The 11,898-nt window shown below is 37.2% G+C and overlaps 1 protein-coding gene across 1 annotated transcript in view; it reads right to left on the reverse strand.

Moving 5' to 3' along the window:
* ytr (U4/U6.U5 small nuclear ribonucleoprotein 27 kDa protein yantar) overlaps positions 1–8,330 on the reverse strand; it is a 78,615-nt gene extending 70,285 nt beyond the window's left edge. The window contains exon 1 of the mRNA XM_089100305.1: positions 8,292–8,330. Coding sequence (XP_088956431.1) covers positions 8,292–8,315 — 24 coding nt within the window. The 5' untranslated portion in view covers positions 8,316–8,330. The remainder of the gene's footprint in view (positions 1–8,291) is intronic.
* Positions 8,331–11,898: the final 3,568 nt, after the last annotated feature.

The following is an 11,898-nucleotide window of genomic DNA, read 5'->3' on the forward strand; positions in this document are numbered from 1 at the left end:
GTAACTCATTTGTCTTCCCCCTTCTTTACAGGCTAATGAGCCTTTGGGGGAATAATAACATGTATCATTGTATGTGTATTTAATGAAGAATAAATCTTATCTTTATATCCACAAATTAGCTGTTTACAGGTCAACCAGGATCAATTATTATAAATTAGCTGTTTATAGGTCAACCGGGATCAATTATTATAAATTAGCTGTTTATAGGTCAACCAGGATCAAAGTTGGGTACGGTATTTCATAATTTTTCGGATTTCCTTTTTATTGCTCTCGAAAAAGATTCCACTCCCGACAAAGACGCCACTGCTAAAAACAATTGCACCCTTCCATTTCATAAGACATTATAGGATTATAATTCAACGGAATCAAAACCAAAATACTTGGCCGGCACGAAAACTTAAGCCTCCAAAAAATAAGTAGATAAGTAGATTAATATTTAGAAGTAGAATAGTCCCAAAATAAGTATTCTACTACCAAAATAAGTAGAAGTGGAAACACTGGCTACATTACTGAAATATATTCCTGTTGAATGAGAAAGCTAATAGAAAGTGGAACACACTTCTAAGATTTTCGATACAACGTGTGTAAACTATACTGAACTTTTCGTTGGGACGGTATTGTACTCCCTCCTCTAGGGCGGATGGGCCTTATAAGATACATACTTAAAAACCGTCCTTGCTTGTGGATGAATAAAAATTCTTGAATAAAAGTAATACAGATGGAACCGTCAGACACTAACGAACACCACAAGATTTTTTTTCCTTCACCAAGCAACATAAACTTAAATACTACCCGAGTCACATTTATTTCATTCCACAAAATCCGAAATATTTCACTATCAAGTTCAGTAAACTGCACCCTCCAGCCCCCAGTTTGCCCCCCCCCCAGCTGAAACTTAGCTTCTTCAAAAACCGTGTCTAACTTAAGACAAGCCTGTATAATTCAGATAAAAGAGCCAGTTTTATTTAGTAATTCTTTGCATTTATGGTACTATAAGGCTTTTTTTTATTTTTTCTCAGTGACATTTCCACTGATCTGAGAAAGTTTGGTCCACCTTTGCCCCCCCCCCACCTCCAGGGTTTTGTCAAAATCACAGCCCGGTTTTTTGTGCTATATCACACTAACGGATGGTAGAATTGATAAAAATCACGTAGATATGAGCAATAGTTTTCAAATGAGCTATTAAATGTCACTCTAAAAAGTTCTGGTAGCCTAGTAGCCCCAGCTTTTCCACTTGAGACAAGGCACCCAAAATGCCGTTTTTTAGTGTCATTTGGAACTTGCTGATGGTGGAATTTATAGGAAGGAAGGATGTATATGAGCAATATCTTTTATATGAGCTACTAAAAATTTGTCTAAGATGCAGGCGATACCAAAATGCCCAATAACAATACGCCCATGCCGATACGCGTGATATCAATACGTCTAATACTAATACAGCATACAGCCCTTTCCCCAGGGACTATGGAGGGTCATATCATCACTAAAACCATAAATATTGGACCTTTGAACTATGTTGAACAAAATGGCTATCTTAAACTTTTGATTGGATGACTTTGGGGGGAAGGGGCCTGTAGGGAGGGGGGCTAGTTCCCCTCCAATCTTTTTGGTCACTTAAAAAGGGCACTTACAAATTTAATTCCCTTTCAAATGAGCTATGACACATCTCTCTATGATGCTCTGGCCACCCCCTAGCCCTGCTAAAAAAAAGAATAAAAAAGGTAGACAGATAAGTGCTACTGATGGCTGATGCAAAAAAGCGATTTTCATTGTTGTTTAAGGAGGAAGGCTGTAATTTCCCTCTAATAGGTTTTCGACCATGCTGATTCCAATGGTACACTTTTCATTTTGATCTGGCGCCATTTTCGAGGAATTTCGGGCTTTTTTTTAATCACCATAAATTTCTTTTTGCAATAAACTTTTACTTTTAAGACAAACCGAAAAATAGTCACCATTCCTGAATCAGTGTCAGATGGTAATTTTTTCTCAACTAGGCAGCTTTGTTCTAAACGCGGTTTTAACTTTTGGTTACTAGGGGCTGTGGTTTGCTCTTTACTAGGTTGCAGCTACCGCTTTAACCATGATATCTATCAGATTTGAAAAATGACACTATTTGCCTGGTAGAATTGCTACATTTGAGAAACATTTTAGCCTAAACCTAAATCGAAATTTTTTTCATTCTGAAATGTTTGTAAATATATTTTGCAAATCAGTAGGTCAAATCACATTATTTTTTCAAATGTGATAGATAGGTGTGTTCCAGATGTAATCAAATGAAATTATTTGATTAGAAATGGTTTAGAAACATGGATGAAAATAGAAAAAAGGTGTTTATGAGATTAATTGAAAATTGTTGTAGCATATATTATAAAGTAAGAATTTCACCACTTTTGGTCTTTATATGACTATGAAATCATTAGATGGGGGGGGGGAGGAGGACTAAGATGAATTGTCAAAAATGCAACAAAACCATGAAAATGTTGTTTTTTAAATTAATTTTCAAAACTGCCTCTCCTTTTATTCTAGCATGTCTCCTTCTAGAGAACTGGTATTCTACAGCTTTACCTACATCTGGATGTAAGCCTATAATTTGGGTTGTTGAGAAGGAGACATTAAAAAAAAAAAAAAATCTTAATTCATAATACCCAGAATCTGGCATGTACACAGGGGAGGGGCCTTCGGGCCCCCCTGAAATCTCATAAATTTTTTATTTTCATGTAATTTTCTCATGCTTCTCACGGAATAAGGGATTTGAAGGATTTGGCCCACCCCTGAAACAAATTCCTATATACTTGCCTGCCCAGAATAAATGTAGTTAATATACTTTGATGGCAATTCTGCTCCACTCTACCCCCAACTCCACCTAACATGCAAATATATAAACAAAATTTTATATTTTCTATATGTTTTTCTGTTTCTTGATGTCATTACAGTTGATTCAATTTACACACAGGTTGAAACAAGAGTGGCAAAATGCATGGGAAATATAAATTTGGGCTATATATTTGTACATTCATTATCATCATTTTATTTATAACACATCACAAAAAAACTGAGCAGGACCCAGAAAAGACAGAACAAAATCAAGAAACAACAGAAAGAAGATTACTTGAAACAACTAAAAGAATGGGACAAACACAAAGATGCAAAGATTCCTGGCATTCACTAGAACAATCACAAATACCCTTCTCAACAACCCCAGATGGGTTTGCTAATTGATGCTTTCTCTGCAAGAAAGAGTTACTTATCCTTGCTGGCAATTCCATAAAATGCTTTGCAAATTTAAAACAAAGGTGGCGAACTTGCTTTCTCTTACAACAGTTGAAGAAAAAAACATGAGCAAGATCAAGTATGTAATGAACAGCAACTAGTTAATGTGAAAATTGAATACAGTAATACTGGCCAAATTTGTGAGATAAAACACTTATTAGTACCTATAATTATCATTTTCAACTAATATTTATCCTTAGGTGTCATCTTAAGTGGCTTTGCAAGTGAGTGAATTTACCTACCTGGACTTTCTAGTTACTTTTATTTTATTTTCTATCTCCAAAAGAATTCATCCTTTGTTTAAACTTTAATTAAAACAAATCTTCTTCTATTTCAGCAGGCGGGCTTTTCAGTCAAGATTATTCAGCCCTTTTCCTTTTGCTTACCTCTGTGAGCTGAACAGAGCTACTGAATTGGTTGCTTCTTAATTGTATTGAATCAGCTCAGATTTCTTTTAGTAAATCTTTTGATAATAGGAGTTGAAATATAAGAAGATAAACATTGAGTTCTGTGCTCTGTGTGCAGGTATAGTCAGCTAGACTCTTAGCTGATGGTGATATTTTGTGGTGTTTGAAGCACTTTAACAGTTTACGATGCAGGGTATACTGTGCAGACGTCAGCATATTACATTCACATGGGCAAGGGTCAATCGTTTCATTTTTTATATTACAATACCTGCAAAGAGAGGAGGAGGGAACTGAACCACTTGAATTAGGGAACTGATATGAAAACGCCTGAAAATTTAGCCCATTTGAGCCAGACCAAAGTCTACGATACATTTTAGAAAGATCCTTATTGGGGGAGGGAGATAGAATTGGATTATTCTTATTGAACAGTATCTCTGATAGTCCCCAGTGGTAAATATCTCTAATGGGGATTGGTCTCCCACTGGTCTGGTCAATGTTTACAGCATTTTGTGCGATTTCATCTGCCTGATGGTTACCAGTTACACCTGAGTGGCTTGGAACATACTGAAGATAAGTTCTTATGCCTCTTGAAGCAAGAGTATCAATAATGCTAAGAAAATAAACTGTGTCAATATCCATGTTATACCGAGGAGCTGAATACAGCAGCTCTAGGCTCGACAAAGAGTTTGAATAAACTATAATATTTTGTAAATTAGGAATCAGAGGTTGATTATTCATAAGGTGCTCTAATGCCACGATTATGGCATTTAACTCGGCACACATTATAAGTACATTATCATACATTGTCTCACCCATTGCCATATTAAGGTGTGGGAGGAAAGCTCCACTTGGCATCTTCTTATTCATTTTGGACCCATCAACAAAAATTTGGAAGTGGTTATTATATGTAATCGTATTAAGTTCAGGAAACCTTTTCTGGATGAAAGCAATGGGGGCAAGTTCTTTAGTCCACTTTGAGAAATTAGTATTTATTACGGGAATTGACCAACCCCATGGAGGGGTTTGGGGGACTGTAGGTGCAATAGACTTTGTTGGCACTGGGAATTTCTTCTGGATATTAGCATATTCATTTGCAATGCCTCTATACATGCTTGGATTTCTTAGCCAGTTATGCAGCTTATTTGAGCTACTGGCTTCAGTTTTTGTCAGGTAATTTATCAAAAGAAAACTTAGTCTTTCATTTATTTTTGATAATCCACTGTCAGTAAGCAGAAACATGTGCAGTACTTGTGGGTTTCCTAAAGCCAAATATGAGACAGATTATGTTGTTTCAATTTTTGGTAAATTTCTAGGTGGCACTATAATTTAGCTAGGATGAAAGTGAAAACTTTCTTTTGTGCCTTTTTTATGCTCTTTCATAATACAATAATCGCTTCTGTTGTAAATTGCATCTTGAGCCCTTAAAGGGGCCCCGAATTTATTTTATATGAATTATGAAAGAGCATAAAAAAAGCATCAAATAATGTTTTCACTTTAATCCTAGCTGAATTATATGGCCCATTGCAAATTTACCATGAACTTTACCCTCCACCCCACTCCCCTAATGTGAAAATATATACCCTGAATTGTTAATGGCAAAGTTTCGAATCGCAAAATTTAGCACTATTTTTTTTTATGGCATTTGAAAAACTTGAAACACTAGGGAAACGGTTTGAACTGAAAATCAAGTATTTTTTAGGTTAGGTTACAATTTCTTTGTGTGGTTACAAAAATGAAATACCTTTGGGGCATCTTTAAGGCCTCAAGATGCAATTTGTGACAGAAGCAATTATTGTATTATGAAAGAGCATAAAAAAAGGGCATCAAATGATGTTTTCACTTTCATCCTAGCTAAATTATAGTGCCACCTAGAAATTTACCCAATTTTTTGCATCTGGGTCTTTGCACAAGTACCATAAACAATAAGCCCATAAACAATATAGTGTCTTATATGTCATTTATAAAATTGGAGTAAAGTTAAAAAAACAAATATAAGAAGATATTTCAAATGTATCTAATTCTTCTGGTTACAGGCTGCATTTTTTGGAGATAGCCTGTGCAGAAGGGAGCAACAATGAACATTCAAGAGGCTGTATAGTACCAGCAGGATTTTTTATCCTTAAATTGCTGAGATCAGGTAATTTGTGTGTCGCACTTCCCAGGGGTCTTATTTACTGCAAAATCTTTAAAGCTTGTAACACCAGTGTTGCCAATACTTCCTTGCTGAGTTAGCTATGAAGGTAACAACTTGCTTTATTGCAGAGAATTGAAAATTGAAATATTATTGACATTACCATCATTACTCATCAATGCCAAAATATTAACACATGTGAAATTCTCCTTTGTGAAATTTATTATAAATAGTGGGTTTTACGAACACTTAATTAACCCCCAAGAACACAAAGCTGTATAATAAATATAAAAGACTGAAACAAGTAGTTTATAGACATTAAGTGAAGTGTGAAGCCTTCTTTCCTACCTTGGATAGCAAACATGATATAGGTCGTTTCTAAATTTTGTGCTTTTTATTTTTGTCTGTGACTTGCCACCAAACATTTGCCTATTTTTCCAAGAGTTATGACTGGTAACAAATGGGCATGTTCTAGCCCCGTAAAAGGACGGGACAAATGTTCGTCTTGTGCAGTTAATTTAAGCGAGGAATCAAGCGCTATGCATTTTTTGGAGATAGCCTGTGCAGAAGGGAGCAACAATGAACATTCAAGAGGCTGTATAGTACCAGCAGGATTTTTTACCCTTAAATTGCTGAGATCAGGTAATTTATGACACTGGATGTTAAGATTAAGGAGGCAGTTAAAGACTCTTTGGCCAGCTTTAAAGATGAACTTAAAGCAAAAATTGACACTCAGTTTACAGCAATAGAAGACAGGATTTGTTCTCTTGAGCAATCCTCAGAAATGGCAAAGGACTACAACGCCTTAAAAGATTTAGTGATCGCCTACAATAAGAGAAGCTGTAGATAAACAGTTCGAAAATCATGTAAAGGCAATAATTGCCAATGATGGTGAAAGAGAAAGAAGAAAATTTAATATATTGATCTTTGGAGCTCCTCCACAAACTGATGATGCCCAATTTGTAGATGATTATCTGGCTAATGATTATGGATTGGCTGATGTTACTATCCTTACCGTTTGCAGACTAGGGAATGTAACAACCACGCCACGACCCATTACTCAACGTCCTATCCCAATTATCTTCTCAGTGGCTAATTTGAAAATAAAGAAGCTAATCCTACAGAATTCCCCTGATGAACTTCATATCAGAGTATTGAAAGAAGCTAATGCGGAAATAGCCCTTCCCCTTATAAACATGTTTCAGAAGTCTCTTGATGCTAAGCAGATTCCTCAGGATTGGCAGGATGCTAACATTACACCTGTACAAAAAGGGAGTAGCCACAACAGTGTTTCCAATTATCAACCCATTAGTCTTACATCTGTAGCTGGTAAAATCTTAGCCGGAATCATGAATGCTCACATTGTCATACATCTGACCACTAATGAGCTGCTCAGTGATAGTCAGCATGACTTCAGACATGGATGCTTGGTTGAGACTAATTTGTTTGATGTGTATGATTATATTACTGAGCATTTAGATCAAGCAATCCCTGTCAACTTGGTTCTATTGGATTTTGCAAAAGCCTTCAATAAAATATGTCACCATCTACTAAGGATGAAGTTATTTGCAATTGGAATACATAATGAGATCATAGAGTGGGTGCTTAAGTTTTTTTCTGGAAGAAAGCAAAGGGTGAAAATATTTGTAAAAAATGGAAAGGTATATTTTTCAGAAGAAGTGGAAGTATTAAGTGGAGTGCCCCAAAGAAACAGCTTGAGACCAACACTACTCAACATTTATATTAATGACATACCAACCACAGTCAAAGATAAAATATGTCTTTATGCTGACAACTCCAAACTCATTGGACCTGTTGATGCACCCAATTAGAGAGCCTCTATACAGAATTACCTATGCCTACTTTTTCCCAGCGGGCTTTTTCCCAACTTTGTGGGGGCTTCAATTCAATATAAACAAATGTTGAACAATCCACTTTGGAAAGAAAAATGAGAAATACCCTTATCATATGTTAGGAATGGACAGATCAAGACAGACTATCATCTCGTCCAAAGTTGAGAGAGACTTGGGGGTCATAGTTGACAAATAATTAAAATTCACTATGCACACACAGACAGCTGTAGCCAAAGCACTCCAAACCCAATTATATAAGGCACTGGTCAGGCCTAATTTGGAGTTTGGCATGTGTGTTGCAAGCCCCCTCAACTAAAGTGACCAGCAGAAGTTAGAATAAGTTCAGAGATGGGCTACAAAAGCAACTGACAGATGCAAATTTTTAAACTATTCATTACGTCTGAAGAGACCAAAACTCTCCACTCTGGTCTATAGATGTAAAAGTAATGATATTATTATGACGCACAAGCTACTGAATTCTAACTCTCCATTAAATAAGCCATTTCAACTTGACCAATCTGCCAGAACTAGGGGGGCACAATCGGAAACTATATTAGAAAAGAGAGCTGCCACTAGACTACACAATAACTTCTTCAATAATAGAATAGTGAATTTATAAAATTTGCTCACCAAAGAAGCAGTCACTGCCCCCATTACTGCTGCCTTTAAAAGAGCCACTGATGGAGAATGGTCATTGAAGCCATGGTGAACTGAGTGGGATGCTGTTGAGACGTCCAACCATCATCACTACTAACCAGCAATTCTACAGGATTTAATCGTTATTTTGCTGGACAATGTGATTTAAGGTAATTTAAGGTAAGGTATGTAGGTGGAGAATTTTGAGGCTATTACAGAACTGAGAATGTTGAACTCAACTCAGATATGACATGTTTGACACCATGGATGCATGTACAGCTCAAAAGTACAATATTTCAATGCTGGATTTGCTCCAATAGCCATACTCAGGTAAGTAAGACTGCAAGCAAAAGAACTTCAGAGCCAAATAGACTTGTTAGTCATCTGCAAAAATAATTAGCAAGAAATCTACTTATTTTAAAATAAATGTACAGTTGAACCTATCTTGAGCACTAATAACACAACTATGGAACAACAATCAAGAAGTCAGAGCAACCTGGTATACACCTTTCAGAATCCAAAATAGTAGACTACCATCTCAAACTTTAGTTTTCAGATTTCTATACATATATCTTAGACATATAACTAATATCAGTGCCTTTCATATTAGCTTCAAGCAGAACTAGCACAAATATACAGGAATAAGAAGTTCTTGCAACATCAAGCATACATTAAGTTAACTTGGTCTTCAAAGTCCTTTAGCACATTTACAAGTAGAAAGAGAGCATGCCCTCTACCTAAATCTTGCTAGTACCTGAATTGGCAAGGAAGGGCACAATTTTTTTCTTCAATGTCTCTTATCACAAATCATAGGCAGCGCATCACGCTGCCTAAGTAAAGAACAATGTTGGCACAGTATTATTAATTTTTTTTTTCCATACCAGGGCACTTTGTATTGAAAGAGCTGTCGTAGAAACTTCGAAAAGGGCTAATTCGATTAGAAATTGGAGTGGCTAGTGCCCTTTTTAATAAACGAAAGTGATTAGAGGGCAACTAGCCCCCCCCCCTGCCCATCATTCCCCCAAACACGTCCAATCAAAATTTTGAGATAGTCATTTTGTTCAGCATAATTTATTTCCAGATAGAAAATATGTTTTTGAGGAAGACACTTCCCCAAAACCCTCAGGGCAAGGATTTTAAGTTATGCCCCAGGAATATAAGAATGATGTTAGCACAATGCATTATTTATTATTTTTTTGTCCTTTAGAGCAGGGCACTTTGTATTGAACAAGTTGTTGCAGAATTGGATTCAATTGGAAATTAGAGTGGCTTGTGCCCTTTTTAATAGTTGAAAGTGATTGGAAGGCAACTAACACCCCTTCCACGCCCACCAGTTCACCAAACACATCCAATCAAAAGTTTAAGATAGCCATTTTGTTCAGCTTGGTTGCTTTCCAGATAGAAATTATGTTTTTGAAAGGAGACTCCCACAAAGCCCTCAGGGCAAGGGTTGTAATTTATGCCATGGGGGGACATAAGGTTTTTATAGAAGGTGTTGTCATGGAAACTTCAAAAACGCTCATTCGATTGGAGATTCAAAGGGCTAGCGCCCTTTTTAATTGTCAAAAATGATTGGAGGGCAACTAACCCCCCTCTCACCGCCCCACCTTTTCCCCAAACCAGGGTTCGGACATGTCGGTTCGTTTCAAATTATAGGCTCTGTCCTATTTTTATAGGATTTCCCGGGCCAAAATATAGGCCAAATATAGGATTCGGTAGTCCTCGGGATCAGATCTGTGGTAGATGGCGTGGGATGCCTGGTCACATAAATTCGTCATTTCCCGAGTTTTTCATTTATTAATTTCAAATAGAAACTGTACAAATAGTAGAAAGCAGTAAAAAATCAGATACACATAGTGTGCCAACGATTGACTGATACAGGTAAAATATTCTGAATCACTCTTGCTGCTTCTTGGGCATCAATTTCGATATGAGGTAAGTTTTTCTCTTTGCAAGAGGCTGCTTCACTCTCGCAGATTCCATCATCCGCTCCCCTTCACTTGTCCTGGGCTTCACAGCTCCTTCGAGCAGAGAAACAGCTAAGGTAATGTATATGGAACTCTTGAACTTGGCAGCCTTCTTCATTCTGTCGGTCGCTTCCTGAAGTAGAGTATCTGCTACGGTTCTCTTTTCTTGCTCTGATGCTCTTAGTTTTTTTCCTTTTGCTTTCCAGGTCTTCTATTTCTTTCTTTTTGTTGTGGACCTCCTGCAACTTCCGCTTGCTGTCCTCTTCGAAAGCTGCTTTCTCCTTCTCAGATAGCTCTTCTTTTTTTTCATCCAGATATTGTTGATACCGAGACCGTCTGGAACATGCAAGATTCAACAGCTCTTTTGTAATAACAAACCGTTCTGGTTTTCCTCCATAAAGCCTCAACGTGGCATATACCATGAGTCTCGCATCTAGAACGCGTTCAGATATCACGGCCTGGTCTTCACCGAGAATACTACCAGAACCCGAGAACCCACGCTGGGCATCTGCGCTGCCATGCGACAACGTCAGCAGCGCTTTGATAAGCTTGGTAAGTTCCGGGTACTTGCTGTCCCCACGCTCATTCACCAGTCCAAAATAATAGCTCCAAAAATGATCGATCCGAGTAATGTCCTCACGGGGTCCAGTTTCCGTTCGCAAAAGAGGCCACTCAGCCTGGGCGACGACTGAGCTTACTCCAATCACAATCTCGCGTGCCACAACCGCTATGTCTGTAATGCTTCTTGAATCCTTCATGTTGATCGGACTCAAACAGCGTAAAGCCTCTAGAAAAACATCTTTTTCCAGGGGACTTTTTTTCAAAATATGGCAAATACCCCCAATAAAATGTTTTCGCACATTGACATAGAAAATGGTCTTGTCTTTCAGTGTTGCTTTCTGACCGAAAGCTCGTTCCACATTCTTCTTCTTCTATTTAACAGCAGGCGGGCTTTTCAGTATAACTATTTAGCCCTTTTCCTTTTGCTTCACTCTGTGGGCTACAGAGCTACTGGCTTGATTGCCTCATATTTATTAGATATATTCAGATATCTTTCAGCAGATCTTTCGACTCTAGGAGTTCCAATATAAGATGATAGATGTCGATTTCTATGCTCTGTGTGCAGGTATAGTTGGCTAGACTCTTGGCTGATAGTGGGATTTTGTGTTGTTTGAAGTATTTTAACAGTTTACAAAACAAGGTATGTTGTGCAGACGTCAGCATATTACATTCAAATAGGCAATGGTCAATTGTTTCATTATTCATATTACAATGCCTGCAAAGAGGGGACAGGGGAATTGAACCACTTGAATTAGAAAGCTTATATCAGAATGCAAGGAAATTTAGTCCATTTGTTCCAGAACGAATTCTATGATAAATTTTAGAAAAATACTTATTGGGAAAGGGGGAAAGGATAGGATTAATCTTATTAAAATTAATATCTGATAGCCTCCAGCGGTAAATATCTCTAATTGGGATTGGTCTCCCACTTGGCTGGTCAATATTTATAGCATTTTTTTGCTATTTCATCAACCTGATGATTACCACTTATTCCAGAGTGGCTAGGAGTGTACTGAAAGTAAGTTTTTATGCCACTTGAAGCAAGATTATCAATAATACTGAGACAATGATAG

The sequence above is a fragment of the Artemia sp. Qi Xiang Cuo genome, chromosome 14, assembly GCF_049724085.1.
Source record: "Artemia sp. Qi Xiang Cuo chromosome 14, ASM4972408v1, whole genome shotgun sequence".
In the NCBI taxonomy this organism is placed as follows: Eukaryota; Metazoa; Arthropoda; class Branchiopoda; order Anostraca; family Artemiidae; genus Artemia; species Artemia sp. Qi Xiang Cuo.